General features: G+C 35.9%; 1 protein-coding gene across 4 annotated transcripts in view; it reads left to right on the top strand.

Moving 5' to 3' along the window:
• The window catches only part of CNTN5 (contactin 5), a 661,723-nt gene that overhangs the window by 417,869 nt on the left and 227,564 nt on the right, over positions 1 to 16,290 (top strand). For all 4 annotated transcript variants that reach the window (XM_074570954.1, XM_074570976.1, XM_074570986.1 and 1 more), the window contains 2 exons: positions 1,803 to 1,926; positions 7,176 to 7,351. In XM_074570954.1, the coding sequence (XP_074427055.1) occupies positions 1,803 to 1,926; positions 7,176 to 7,351 (300 nt within the window). The remainder of the gene's footprint in view (positions 1 to 1,802; positions 1,927 to 7,175; positions 7,352 to 16,290) is intronic.

Raw genomic sequence — 16,290 nt, 5'->3', positions numbered from 1 at the left:
TAGCACTGGAGTTATTTGAACTTCAATAATATAAGCATATATTAGAAATCGCTCATTGTGGTTGGGTTTTTTTTTTTAAATAATGTAGATATCTGTCCCAGAAAATATATTTCTGCAATACATGCAGCTGAAGTAACGTACCTAAACACAGATGTAGTGTAAATATGCAGAACAGCAATCCACACTCCTTTACCCAGTCCTACAAAAAGGGCTAATAAACTTGGAAATGATGCAAAACAGAAACTACTAATTGCTGCTGCTCTTATTTGTTGTCTTTACAAATTGACAGCATAATTATTTGAATCTGTTTCAGTAGAAGCATACGTACCTGAAAATAATGGTATTTTCAAAATCTGCATTTCAATAGCGGTGTAAAAAGACAAAAAACTAAGTGTGTTATAAGTGTACCGTCACTAAAAAGGAAGCTTGAATAGCAGGATAGGTTCTCATGTGGTCTTTTCACTGCATTATAATAATAGAACTGAGAAACCCAAAACGTCACAGAATTTAAGGACATGGAAATTTGCATCTCAGAAGGAGCATACTATGACTTATGTCTCCCATGTTTCTCATCCTTTCTTCAGACTCCAAGACTTTCTTCTTGTACCAAGACTTGTAGTCCTGTGCACCTTCTCCTGTCCACTCAAACTTTCTGAAACTGTTAGCAGTGTGAAAAAGGTCACAGTTCACAAAATTGTGAACCCATAATATGTGGTTGAAGTTGTGGGGCCTTAGTAGAACAATGCAGCAAATAATTTTTATTAGTCAATGGCCCGAACCCAAAGTCTTCAGGTGCACCTTTCTTACTTCAAGCTGGTATTGATAGGATAAATATATCAGGAGGTTATAAACTGCTTAAGGTGTCATGCTGTCCTCAGTAACAGTTGAAGGACTTTTATGACGTGAACATATGAAACCATAAAACTGACAGAGAAAACCCTGCTCCCATATGTTTCATTGCAAGCAGTAGGACAAAGTAACTATCTCCCCTCAACAAAATTTTTAGGCTAGTGCTCTAAATCTTAAGAGCATTATGGGACTAAATCATTCATGAGATTGGAGCAAGTCTAAGTTGATTAAAATTCCACAGTCTTCCAGCACACAGTGAGCATTTTAGTTATTCAGACCTACATGATCAGGAACCTTTTACTTTTCTGAAGGTTACACTTCCCTCTTCATAATATGAATGAATTGGAATCGTAGCTGTATTCTATGGGTCTATCCGGCTTTCCTTGTTCAGAAATGTGAATTCATATGAAGATATAGATACATGCCAAAATTAGAGAAGACAGCGCAGGAAAACGAAATGTCAGATTTTGTTATATATTGTTTAATAGCAGCCACCAGTTGCTGCCATTAATTTTACAAGTGATTTTTCTTAGCAACACCTTGACATAAAGGGGAAAACTGTATCTTAGTTCTTGATGAGATAAGCTGCTGCAAGCAGCAGGAAAATTTTTGTTTTCCCTCGTCTATAAGCAGAGTTAACTCTTCTTGCTGGCTTAATTCTCTTGAGTTGCTCATTAGACTGCAGGTCAAAATATGTCTGATGAGAAAGCCATTTTAAGGCATGATGAACACTTAAATCATACTATATATTTTACTGTTAACTTAGTAATATTTCTTCCCTATCTTTTTTGTTTTCTTTTAACTATTGCCTTTTAATATAACATCTGGAGTAATGTGATATGAACCTCTGGAAAACAAACATAATTTTGCATACTTTAGTCTCACTTTATAAAAGCTGTAATACACTTACATTTATTCAGAATCCCTAAACTATACCGCTTCTATTTCCACAGAAAGTGTTGATTATGGGCCGGTGTTTGTACAAGAGCCAGATGATGTGATTTTTCCAACTGATTCTGAGGAGAAGAAAGTATCTCTGAATTGTCAAGCTCATGGAAATCCTACTCCCACATACAGGTACCTGTTTCAGAAATAATTCTTTTAATTTTCAGAATATTAGCCTCTGCAATCCCACTCTGAGAGTCAGTGTGCTTCGTAGAACAACATAACAGAAACAGTTCCATGACAGAAATGGCTTTTCTGATTGAATGCTTTTTCTGATTCTGAATAAGCAAGAAAGATAAGCGGTAGTGGTATACTACGCTTCACGTAAGGCAAAGCAATCTGTGAAGTTTCAAATTGTGTTTTCTGTGCATCGTACCTACCCATGTGGAGGGACTCCTTTCGTCCAGTTTTTTGACTTCTGTCTGTAACAGCTGACAAGATCAAAAACTCGGATTAATTTTTTTCTAAACATCTATAAAGCTATGAAATACTACCCCATTTTATAGGAAAAGCAGTAAAGAACAGGTACACTAAATGACACGACTATGCAATGCAGGGTACCGTGGCTGAGCCAAATTTGGTGTCTTTTCACTCACAAGTCCACCATTTTATTCCTTTGCAACCATTGTCTGTTGCCTGTTTTCCCATACAGACTATTATGCCACAGTTTTCTACTATACAGACCTGCTATGACACACCTGTGAGTCTGAGTTCAGGTTATTAATGGTGCCCACTTACAGGTGGGAACAGCATGTTGCAGCCACCTTATCCATTTGCTGTATCTGACTGTACTCATAATTTATACAAATTACAAGTGATGTAGTGGGAACACATGGTTGATTTTTTTTTCCTCATACACCCTTTATCTTTTCTCATAGAATCATTCTTCACTTAAAATGGGAACATAAGGACCCTTACCGTTGTTTTGTCATAGGTAACAATCATCTATTCCGCATTTTGTTTTTCACGTATGATATTATTTGACTTGTGGATTCTTTAGCATTCTGGATGAATTCTCCTTAGATGCATTTGAGTCACAAAACTTGCAATTCTATGTCTGGAAGAAATTCGGAGGCAGTCCCATTTTAGATATCCCCATCACAGCAGCACTGAATCTGCCTCTTTGTAACAGATGTCAGTTGTTAAATGGATCTGATGCGTGGCACAACCTCCCCAAACAGCACAGGCATGACTGAAACACGTAACATGGAACTAGGAATGAGCGGCCAGAACTTCTTCAGACTTGAACTGCGTGAACTCCTCACCATGTGGGATGAAAGCTATGTTTCATTCTTCCTTATTGACATTCCTTGTGTAATTTCAATTACATATTTGTTGCTTTCTTGATTAAAAATATGTATATTAGTCTCATACACTGTTAAAGTGCTATCAGTCCATTAAACATAGCATGTGACCCTGTGGAAAAGTCACAGATTCCTAAAAAAGATGGGGACCCTATACTCAGCCCTCCCATACAACCTCATTCTTCTTGTGGAGATCTTCTCTTTGGAGAACCTATGTAATTTCCTTTCTTTCTTGGTCCAACTTTTTTTTTGGCATTTTCCCATTGGAATGCAATCAACAAATACAGACCTGCAGCATATCTTAAAGGGTGGCTAGAAAGAGGACAAAGGTCCTCTCTTCACAAGGAGCCACATGGAGAAGGCAAGGGGCAATAGACAGAAGTTTCATACAAGAGAGATTTCATCTTAATGTAAGAAATAAATTTTTTACTGTGAGAACAATCATTCACTGGAATAACCTCCTCAGGGACATGACAGGGTCCCCATCACTGGAGGTTTTCAAGGTGCAATTGAACGAGATGCTAGATAATCTGATCTAGGCTCCTTTTCCCATGAAAGATTGGACAACGTGATCATAAGGTCCCTTCCAATCTGGGCTGTTTTATGATTTTGTTATATCCATTCCTTCAGCTCCGAGAGATTAATTGGTGTCAGCAGCCTCATAAACAGACTTTCCTAACTGCTGTTCATGCAAGGAGAGCTTTGGCCTTAATGGCCTTATTTTAACAGCAGTTTCTGTTGCTGCCACTTGTCTGTACAGCATATGCAATACACACTGCCATTCAGGGAAAGGGAAAAGAGACATAAATTACTTGGTGAGGGGTATACTGTTCTCCAGGGCAGGTTCAGAGGGAATTTAGCCTCAAAAAAAGGCTATAGATAAGCAAAGGTTTGTTGTATTTCACAGCCCAGCTTTTGGCATATGAAATAGTGAGGAGAAGGGTTATTTCCATATCACCAAAGACCATGTCCTATTATCTATGAGCATTGGACAATAGACATCTTTGTTTCCATGGGCTGTGAGGCCCATGCTGCTAAGAATTATTTTCAGACAAAAGCAAAGCATGGTACAACTTTTCTTTTCTTTTCTTCTTCTTTTTCTTTTCTTTTTTTTTTTTTTAAAGCTACATTAAAAGAACATTTAAAAGCATTCAGAAATTCCAAAACCAAGTTGTCTCTGACAGTTTAATTCATTTCCTCAGTCTGTATAACTTATGAAACAGTGTTCATAACCTGTTTAAAAATTCTTTTTTTTTTTTGCTAGGACATTACTTCATTTTAGCAGAATGGAAAATGCTCACATCATGTTAGATTTTCTTCATCCTTGCAAAGAGCTTTTTTTCCCTTGCTCAAGCTCTACCCCGAAACAACAATTTTTAATTTCTTGAGTTTCAGTCATTTGAGGTATCTAGATGCATTGACTTAGGGAATAACTCCCTAAGATCAAAAGATTCCATTTGCTCAGCATTTCTGTGAATCATACTTTAGTATCACAAGTCAGGTCCTGCACAATGAAGAACGCAACTGAGACACCTTCGATGTGGAATACAGACATTCACAAGCTTCCTGGGGGATCTCACACGTCACCAGTGTTACTGAGAAAAAACAGGTGCAGAATTCCCTGATATGATGCTTCATTACACTGCTTTCACTGCTTTTGCAACACTAAATTTCCTGTTTTACTTAGGACACATATAAGCTGGTTAGAATTTTTTGTCAGCATCATTTCCTGATAGAAAAGGCAGTTGAAAAAAAAAAAATTGCTCTCTGTCTGCTTAAGCCAAATTAGACTATTTTGCAATGTTATCTGTCACTTGACTTCAAGAAAAAAATTAGCTGATTTTCCCTATCAGCTCGTTACCTTTTAAGTATTATATTTGGGTTTCTGTCCTCCCAGATCAGTCAGGGTACCTAGAAGAAAACACGTCACACAATTCAGTGTCGCCTCTCCTCTACTGTGTTTGGATTATGTGAGGGGAATACAATCATTCAGGATGGACCCCCAGATATATAGGCAGGCAGCCATCGAGGTCCAAAATTTTGGGGTAGCATTACAAAAACATGTTTTTGCATTGAATTTAACTGAAAATGAAACTAAGTAAAGCAAGCTAATTAAAGCAAACTGAATTTTGTGTCCAATGCCATTTATAAATGCCAAAACATGAATTTTTGACTTTTTCCTTGTCTAAATGTCTCATCATTACTGGATCAATTAATTTTGCATTTTTATTTCATATAAATATATTTTTATATATATAAAAGTTAACTTTCGTTATGATTTCATTAATAAATTGTTCAAGATTAGAAGTTCCTCTTCTTTTTAGCTCTGCTGTGTATGAATCTCTCTAAAAATGCAGTGAATCCTAGACATTTCCCTAATATCTTTTGCAATATAAAGATATTGTCAACAGTGTTTAATTTCTTACATTAAATGAAACAGGGATCCTCTGCAATCAAAAGTCCTATCATGAAAAGAAAGGGGCAAATAATAGTTTCACATTTCATCTTAATTCTGGCAATTCTGATTTTTGGATTAAGAAGAACCCGGAGCTATTTCATCTGAATTCTGCTGTCTGTACCTCATTCACCGTGAATAGTGACAAGTTGGGGTGTACTGATGATCCTTTTGCTTTATTAAAATTGCCTCTGGAGTCTTGATGTTGCCAAGTTCTTCCAGTCTTTGCTGAACGCTGGCAAAGCTTGGAAGTGTTTGGCAGTTTCCTAAGGCGACTTTGAAACTGCAGAATGACTGTGAACTAGCAATGAAGTTAATATCTGTGCATCGTAATAGCTGTGCCATACCTCTTTACACTGCTTATCTCTTCTTTGTATATCAGAAGCACTCTTTTAACAGTTTCATGTTCTATACAGTTTGACACAAAAGCAAATCAAAAAAGTCTTCTTATGTGGATTATTATTATTTATTTGAGATATTGCACCCCCCCAGAGGTTATTCCAGAGTGCTGGAGTCTATTAATCTACCACACAAAGTATTTTCTCTTGCAGCCAGTGGACTATTGAAGGGTTTGTTGTTTCAGCCTTTGGAGATGAATGAGAGTGAGGCTTTTTGGCAGACAATATCTGGGGGTGAGGGGGGAACCCAACCCCAAAAGCCATTCATACAGCAAAAAAATTATGAGACTCTCAGGTTACCTCTGAACCCTCAGAAAAAGAACTGTTCATTCGGGAGTTATTAAATCCTTTGGGTCAGGTGTGATACTTTCTGATATGTTTCCTACAGCCTGGCTTTTCTCACCTTGTCTTCACTCCCATCCCTGTCTTTACTGTTCAGGCTACTCATTTCACTCCCAAACACCTCCCAAACTTAGCATTCCCACTTCTGACTCCTCATTTAAGCTTAGTTTCCATTTACCTGGTAGCTGCCAGGCATTACCCTTGACCAGTCGCCACCTAATTCCAGTCTCTCCTGTCCCAGTCTTCTCTGAATTCTGTGTATCCTGGTCCAGCTGATATTGTTTTGCGTTTGTCCATTGACAACATCCTTTCTTTCATAATGGCCTATGTACATAAATCTGCCTCCCTGCTCTTCACAGGTCTTATTTTTCTGTATTTAAATCAGGTTTCTCTGTTTCATGGGTCGAGAAAAGCAAATGCTGAAAGAATGGAAAAGAAAGGTTCCTGACTTGTGCGGTACAGACTCAGCTCTGCTAAATCCCTAAACTCATCTCGGCCTAAGGCTTTTATGATAGAACATGAATTGAAAATTTGATTATTATAAGCATGTTAAATGTCATATTGTTGACATGAAGGATGGAAGCCTTTGGTGGGAAAAAAAGAAAAAAGAGATTACCAATTTGATTCAGCATAGGCAAACAAAGAACACGCTTTCTCTTCAGAGGCTGAAGATCTGTTTTTACTTGTGTTTTTTTTTTTTCAGAAAAACTTAGCTTTTGTCAGGCACGCAATGTACAATGTCTTCATCCAAAGCTTTGCCAAAATAACAGGTTACTGCACAGGCTATCTTTAAGTAGCTGTCATAACAGCTGGGGCTACCAGTTTCTGTATGCCTGCCTTTGGCCATAAAAAGCTCACTTCATTTCTTTCTATTTTCCTAAGATGGCTTCGAAATGGAACTGAAATCGACATTGAAAGTGATTATCGCTTCAGTTTAATAGAAGGAAGTTTGATCATCAACAACCCCAGTGAAATGAAGGATTCGGGACAGTATCAGTGTTTAACCACCAACGTGTTTGGCAGTATATTAAGCAGGGAAGCTGTTCTTCAGTTTGCATGTGAGTAACAATTTTTTTAACATGGATAAATGAGATCATTACATTGCTTGATAAGGCTTTAATGGTAATTTGAGTGCATTACACAAAAGTTACACTGTCTACTGACTTTGTTGGGCTAGGATCTCAAAATTAGAAATAAAATGCTTTGTGGGAAGGAGTGGTTTTCTCTGGACTTTTTACTGTTAAAATAGAATCAACTATCAGGGAAAATAACTCTAGTATATGATCCCAAATGCTATCCTTTATTGATGTACTTGGATAGTCCACAACGATATGTTTCACTTATTGCTAGTTTCCTGAAATATATATCATTTTGCCACAGTATCTGAGCAGAAGAGAAAGAAAACTTAGGAACAGAGTTAGATAAACTGCCTATATATCTGCAGGATAGTCTGTACCTGTAACTAAGTGTGTGTGAACATAGTTTTGTATATATATATGTATATAAATATACATGGTTTATATCTATGTTTATGCATACATATCTTGCCTACATTCATACATTATGAGACTGACATTATATTTTTTTTGTAGTTGTTAATGGAAACTGAAAATGTCACAGCTTTTGAACTCGTTCACTACAATATACTTTCCAGAAGCTATCAACAATTCATGATCACGAGTAAATGCTCTGGTCTATCTATAGCATGCTCTTTTTCAAACATGCTATCAGGAAAAATGGGTCCAGAATTTCAGATATTCTACCTCCCACCCTGACTTCCCTTCGGCACTTTACAGGAAGGCAACCAACACCATTTTAGTACTTTATCTAGGTAAATAGAGGGCTTTTTAAGAGGCAGGGATGCAAAAAGAACTCCATCGTTAATTTCTCAGATCCTGCTGAAAATAGGACATTACCATAAAAAATGAGGCCCATCTTCATATAGCCACAACTGGAAAACAGTGGGGTTAAGGACAAGCTGCCCACCTGCATGTCTACTAACACATAGGGTGACATGGAGAACTCAGCAGAGATAGTGTGGGCTCTGAGATACTCCTTTACTCCACCCCTCCCTGGTAAAGCCAGACCTCTCAAATCTATAGCTTTAGTCTTATCTGCTGCAGATCCTGTCAAGGTTTTTTGTTAGCGAGATCCTGGCACTATCCACCTACTTCTGAGCTTGGAGGAATACTGACATTTGTCAAAGTTTCTTCATCTCAGGTCAGTATGGTTGGAACTCTGAACATCGCAACAGTGGTCTTATCACAGTATTATTGGACCTCAATCTTAAATGTAGCTCTGAGAAAATTCTGCCACATTTTGTCTTTCAGACAAGAAAACTATTATAAAGCAAATCACGTGGTTAGAGAACCTGACGACTGGTGAATATAGATAGTTCCAGGCCTCTGAACCTCGGACTTCTGTTCCCATTTCAGGAGCGTGGCTAACAGGTGGCCATTTGACCTCCAGCTGAAAAAAATTATGGAGAACATGAGAGCTGGAGCTCAAACAACAGAAGGCCTATGGGTTTCGGTAGCTACATCCAAGGTTCATTCAGGACCCCATGTACTTCTAGTTACAATATTTTCTCTTCCAATAAAACAAATTTAGATAAGATTGTAAAAACAAATAAAATAATAAGAAAGAAAAGATTTCATTTGGTGAGTTTATTTTTATTGGATTTTTAAATTATTATTAGCTTGCACACCTGCTTTACTACAATGGCTTGAATATGATTTCTATTCATTAAAGTATTAGGAATTGTAATGAAAATTTCTCAGGTAAGGTTAATGGAGGAAAGCTAGCTGGAAGAGCTGAGGTGTAGCAAACAATGCTGCAGAACTTGCAAGAGAGAGGAGGCTGTTATAAACACATAGAAATCTTTAAAAAAGGATAGAGAGTCATAAATGGTTGCAGTTCTTTTAGAATTACGTGTGCAACCCCTTCACAAGAGTAATTTCAAGTTCAATGTGTATTTATTTGGAGCATGACACTGTCTCTTCTGCTCTTGATTTAATACTTCTTCAAATCCCTGATCTTAAACAGCTGACATGTTCCTGTTGAAATATTTGCATCATACAGAAACTCACAGTATAAATTGGTGTCACCATACTGTAAATTCATAGCAACCTAACAGAAGCTTATATCACAGAAATGGTTTAGTAAGTCAGGTCCAAAGTAAATTTAAAATAAAGATTTTCTTTGTCATTTTAGCTTTAAAATATCTAAGACACTGTCTCGAATTTGACCAGAAAGTTCAGATAAAATTTCTTAAGGCAAAGAATGGAATACTTTCATCCTAATATCTTGGGTGTTATAAACTTTGCACTGGTTCCCTAAGTGCTAATACTCTATTTCCTTTAGGAAACTTAAATGTGCTTTTCAGGTGCTTAAAGGGAATATCCATACTTTACAGCATGAAGGATGGTTTTATTATTTAAAACATAGTATTTTGGAGACCTCTTACTTCCTATCTAGAAAAACTGCTGTAGTGTAATCACAGTCTTTCTGAAATAAATTAGGAAATTTTCCATATTAAGATATTTTAACGAATTAATATATAACATTTCATTTATTAATAACTTTTTTTCTTGCATTTACATCCATTAATTACCTGAAAACAACCTTGGGTGATGTAGTATACAATTAAATGGTCTTTAGATCACACTATGTTCATTCAGTAATTAGCATTGAGCTCTAAAGGATTATATAGATTGGACTAGACAAAGACTAGCTTACATTACCCTCAAATAAATGTAAGAATTTTAAAAATGTTGTGTTTGTGATGAAACACTGTAAGATAAAATTTCTGTATAATTGAAGTAGGACATTTTATAGTATTGCTTGTTAACAACAGGCTTGCATGTCTCCAGTTATTTTCAGTAAGACAGAAAGTAAAGCATTGAAAAAGATTTTTGTAAGGAAAGGTCCTAACCTTAAAGTAATTGAAGTAATTGGTGCCCTGCAATTTTACTGGGCTGTAATGTCTTGAAGGGTAATTTATAATCCCAAGGATAAACCAAGGCATTTCTGATTATGAGATACAGAACTACACATAACGGCATTCAGTTTCCCTTTTTTTCACTGAAAGCCATGGATTCCAGAAGCTTAGAAACTTACCACTTTCACAGATAAAATTTAAAAATTAAGTTCAAAGATTTGCTTGAGTGCACGGTTTGTACTGCTGTGGAGAATAGTTACATCTTCGCAGCTTGAAAATTTTTCTTCTAATTAAAGAGAAAAATGGCATACAGCTCAAAAGGAAACAGTAGGGACCATTAAACAAGGCCTTTGACACTGATTTACAGGAAAAAGCATGTGCTGTAACATGCCTATGCAAAAATGTCACAAAACTTGAAAAAGGAGAGCATGTTTATTGCCTTGGCACTTGGTTTTCTCACAAATGCATGGCCAAAAGCACAGTTGCTATGGTTATTATCGTGTAGTTCGGTATTGGTCATGCATTACAAATATAAATGTTTATGTTCTATGTCATTTGCATATGTGTGTATAATTAAAATAGGACTTTGAAATCCTTTTACAATGTCTTTGGATTTGAAAGAGAAAGAGGTATAAAATCAACATTATTTTATATGTGTTTAGAGATATAACATATAAAATAGCCTCCTGTATCACTGGTTATTTTTATGGAGCAAAGTAGAAAGACCAGTTATATGCCTTTAAAGGTCTGCTCGAAATTTTAAACTATCATAGCAAATATTAAAGAAGATTTAAACACAGAAAAAATTCTCTTTTTTCTTTTTCTGCTCTTTGCATTTCCCATGATTTCTTATGCCCAAGGTCATGCTGTTTTATGCTATTCCAAGAAATTAAGCAAAAAAAAAAAAAAGGAGGTAAAACCCCATGCTGCAACAGAAATTAAGGAAAAATATATTTTTCAATAAAGGCAAATGTTTCCCAGGAATTTCTTTTGTCTTCAACAGAATTTTATGCAGAAAAATTGTGGGTTAAATAGCCCAAAGATAACATTGAGAAACTGTCAGGCAAATCAGAATTCTTGATCACAAAAATCGTATAAAGTCACATTTCAGAAGTTTGCTCATAGCTGTTAAAAAGATAAAAAGCAAACAGTTTGCTACAGCTTCAAATGTTATTTATCCTTCACAATCACAAGGAATACTTCATATATGAAGTATATTGTTTTCTTAACAAGATTCTAATCAGCTCACTAAAATGTAAGAGGACTAGAAGAATAATTACTGAATTCCTTTAGCCCATCTTAATGTTAATGAATTTTGTAGTTTTGGTGTGGATGGCTCTATGGAAGGGTCATTCAAATCCCAAACACATCTTTAAAGATACTGCAGTCAATGTAAATAGAAAAGGGAAAGACAGTTATTCTAGCTTAATTTTTTACTGCTTTTTTTTAAAAAAGTGTATCTATGAAGGCAAGACCATCACTCAAATGAAGCAACTATAGCAAACTTATAGCTGCTGCAAGCAGAAACCCAACTTTGTTGAACACCTAGTAATTTTAAATAAGTTCATAAGTATTTTGAGGATATGGAACTTAATAACAAAGTGTAAAAGTTTTATGAAGTATTTTACGCACTGAGCACAGATACATCATTAGATGGTTTTAGTTTGGTCTCTTATCTCCTTTTATTTCTGTTGTTAGAAATTTGTATAACCTAAAGGGAGGATTTAAAAATTAAACTTTAATATTAATTTCTCATTACCGGCTGCTTTAGGCATCTGTACGTAAGCTAAGAAAGAGTAAGTGACTTGAACCTGATGGGAAACTGAAAACAATAAAGAGATTCCAAACTGACTAAATCTACTCGCCTTACTGTACAACAGCTGCAAATTTTTGTGCTGGGTTCCACAGCCTTTCTTTGGAACAGTGTGCTACAACTTGGGCTACAATAGTGGATGTATTTTTTGCTTACCTTTGCCACATGTACAATCTCTCTATTCCATTAGGTCACAGAACAAAATTGCTTTTCTCTATCTATGGATTATTCAACCTTTCACAAGCCTAGGATCTCCGTGATATTTACAGCCTGGGCTGTAAAAAGTAAAGAAGTGACAGGGGGAAATAACTTCTCACTTGTCATTTATGGAACTTCTCACTGCAATTTTATTAATCTGATTGTCACTGGCTTCTTTGTATCATTTTCCTTTTTTATTTTTTTATTAAATCTCCTATCTCATTTAATCTACAGGGAAGGGTATTGATTAGATACAGTTTAAATGTCCTTTTCCAATTGATGAGCTACCGTGACTGTCCAGTGATGTACAGAATAAGAAGTCGGCCATGATGCAGACATATAAATCAATACTCTTCTGGGGAGACAGCCTGTACACTGCCCATTCCACCACAGCACACTTCTGACAGCCTGTTAGCAAGTTCACTGCCTAAGAAATGAACTTAAAAATCTCTGTTTTCTTTCTTGCCATCATGCTTCTTGGACATCTTGTTGAGTTTACTCCATAATTTCCTAATATTGATTTGTAAAGAGTTGATTTAACCCACTAGACATGAGAAAAACCTTGATTTCTCATTTGAATTCCAGAATATGGAATGTTTGATCACATTACACTATCAACATTTTCATATCAACATACAAAGCTGAACGGTATTAAATACTAGGAAAGAAAGATGAGAACAAGCTGAAGTGGAAAAAGAAATCAGAATGCAACTAGTCAGGCTTTCATTTGTAAAAACGTCACTGATCATCCTGTAATACAGCCTAAGTTGGGCATTGTTTTGTTCTGAAACCATCACAGCAATGTGAAGAATGTTTCTATGTTGGTTAAGAATAGCTGCAGCAACAATAGTAATTTGCACCACAAAAATTTTGAATTTTTTTCTGCATAATTTCAAATTGCTTGTTTTAGGAAATACATGCTTAAGATACACCTGCAAACCAGGTGTACGTGACAGAAAAAGTTAATTGTATATAGGACTGGTTGCATTTTATTCATAAATAGTTTATTAATTGAAGAATATAATTCAGTGAACCTAAGACTATAAGAATTTTTGTCACACTCCATAAAGAGTTTCAGCTAAATGAAGACTGAGGAAATTGTGTTATCTTACTGAAGGGATCTAACTTCTTGTTCGGATGTGGAAATTATCGTGCCTTATTTATTTGTGCGAGGTGGGACAATTTCACAAGGAAAGATTGAGAGATCTTTCATGCAAAGTGAGATTTCATGGCTAAGGTCTTCAGGTAGGACTCAGATCAACTGCCTGGGCCACAGTTTCCCACGTAAATGTTCAAAACACTTGCAGATATCTACTTTACAGTTCTGTAAATCTAGCCCTTTCTTTTGTTAAGAGAAACAGAAAGAATTTTAAGTGGGAAGATATTTATTTTTTTCATATAAAATTGGTGAAAAAATGAAGTTTTGAGACAAATTAGAACTTTTTGTTTAATTTCAACTTTGGAAAAACAAGTTATTTGAATTTTAGCTGTAGTGATACTTACTTTGTCGTTTATAGAAACATTCAGCTTATACCACTAAGTTAGATGGTGCAAGATGTGAAGAACTTTGGCCCTGGTCTAAAAAATTTAATCTTAAAAAATTTGCGTAATCTTTTTGAAGTAGAAGGGATGATGTATGTGCTTAAAATTAACCACATGCTTAAACTCTTTGTTGTTGTTAAACATGACAATTTCTAAAGCAAGAGTTGAAACAGTCTGTATGGATTTGTTACCATAGTGTCATCATGACATGTACATAATAGGTTTAATTAAGCCTTCTGCCTTTCATTTCTTGATCCTTTCTTTCTTGAAGTGAATAAATAGCTTAGAATAATAAACTTCATGCCTTAAAAATAGCAGAACTCATTACAATTCCTTTTATCCAGCACTTCTCAAAGTTTTCCCGTTGGAAAAGGCGGATCTGGGTTCATCATTGTGACTATGGTGAATAGTTGATGAAAATCTGCCTTTGACCTTGCTTTACATGGGTGACTCTTTCATCCAAGTCCAAAAGCAAGTCTGGAGAAATAAATGTAATCAGCACTTGAGAGGTCACCTAAAACTGTGAAGACAGTTAATGCTAAAAAAGCACTAACAAAGCTACTCAAATTTTGATCTAGTCTGTGGCCATCCTTCTTTAATTCTCAGTCTGCATCTTGATGTTTCAGTTATAAAATATTGTAAAATATTGTAAAATACTGTAGGGCCACACTCAGGAACATGAGAAGACCATACTTACCAGCACTGTGTTCCAGAGACATTCCATAAGGCAGAAATATTAGACTTTCATTGTTCTCCTGAAAGAAGGTGGTTATTCTATGCGTGTCCTTACAAACAACTAACTCATTCTTTACTTCATTTGATTTTTGTGTCATGAAATCATACAATACCTCAGCCTGAGAGGGGCATTTTGACAAAGCAGAGAGCCAAAACTCAGGAAACTCTAATGCAGCAACGCAGAAGCATTTCGTCTTTGGCATGATAGCATTAGAATGAAGGCAGCTTGAAAAGTTGAGGTCAGATCCCTAATTAGGGATTATATATCAATACAGTGCAAAGTTGATTCTCATTATAATAAGTTACTAGCTTCAGAAAAGGGTATCAATTCTGGATGTACTCCATTGAGCAACATTTATTATCTCATTGCATTTGAATTGCACATAGGCATAACTTCAACCTCATTGATCCTCATATTCATCAAATGCCAAAAAAGTTATGATTATTTCAAAGTATTTGAATGCAAATGAGATTTATTAATCTTGTCAAGTTCATTTATTGCTACATAAGTTTTGATGCCAAAAAAGTATTCTGAGGTTTAAGTTCTGCTCAGTCTTTAACTCTGAAAATGTACTTTGAAAATACGTTTTATATTTTGTGTTCTGTGGAAGCATTAATAGAAATCAGTCATGTAGGGAGACACAGTCTGAAATGTAATTACAGCAGTCATTTAAAGATGCACAGTACATCCACTGACTTCTCATTTTAGCATTGTGCATCTCTCTGCAGGATGGGAAGGCTGGTGTTTAACCTGCCTATAACCTACTTACCTATCTTTCACAATCTAATCTATCATGCTAATGAACCATTAGTCTTGGCATTTAAATATAGATGACAATAATTAAGAGTAGCATTACTAAATAGGAGCAATTTTAAAAGGCTGAAGGAGAATTCTGTGCCAAGACCAGACAACACTTTTTAAATTTCCTTTGCAAGTTCTAACTCAGATTGACTTTTGGCAATTATCATGTCATCTCTATACTTTCAGTCTTCCAGGTGTTGCAGGTTGCGGTGAGCAGAACTCTACCTTCTTTCAAGTTAAAGGTGTAGTTTTACTTGAAATGTCTTGTGTGGTATTTATAGTGGTGCCATGGCATTCCTGCGCTCACCATGTTCCCTCCATTATCCTGACACAACTGTATTGTGGCTTTCCTGAGAATGAGATCAGGCTCCTGATCGCGTTGAGAAATAAACTTGTCTGACATAAACGCAGGTGCACAAGTACTTGTGATAGTACAAGGGAGGGAGCAGCACAGGGCTGGGAGGGAAGAAGAGACAAGTGGACAGGGCATTTAAGCTGACCTACTCAGGAACACCACTGAATATAAATAGAAGCAGTGGAGTCACTTTTGATAATACTTTTGTAACTCGGGGGAAAAATTCTAGGTAAGAGTTGAATTCTAGCGGAGTTAAAAACACTGCAAAGGAGGTGTTAAATTTAAGAGAAGCCTTCAATGAATGAAGGATATTGATCATCAAAGAAAACAACATCTGGAAGGTTGTGAAACATATGGATAAAGTGAGAATTAGCAGAAGTCAAGCTGAGTCAGACTGACAGAGGAAATAAAAAGAAATACAGATAAGCTTTTTAGCTAGCCTAATAAAAATTAACAGGAAAAGATGATGAGATAGAATTAAAGTCAATCTACATATGACTCCAAGTTCAATGGTTGCCTTTCTTTGGTTTTCTATATAGACGGTATAGCTTATACAGCTCATTCCATACGAAGCTTGAGATACCAGAAACAGATATGCATTCACTTTGGGGA

This window comes from Larus michahellis, chromosome 1 (assembly GCF_964199755.1).
Source record: "Larus michahellis chromosome 1, bLarMic1.1, whole genome shotgun sequence".
NCBI classification, from domain to species: Eukaryota; Metazoa; Chordata; class Aves; order Charadriiformes; family Laridae; genus Larus; species Larus michahellis.
This window is presented reverse-complemented; position numbering and strand designations above follow the sequence as displayed.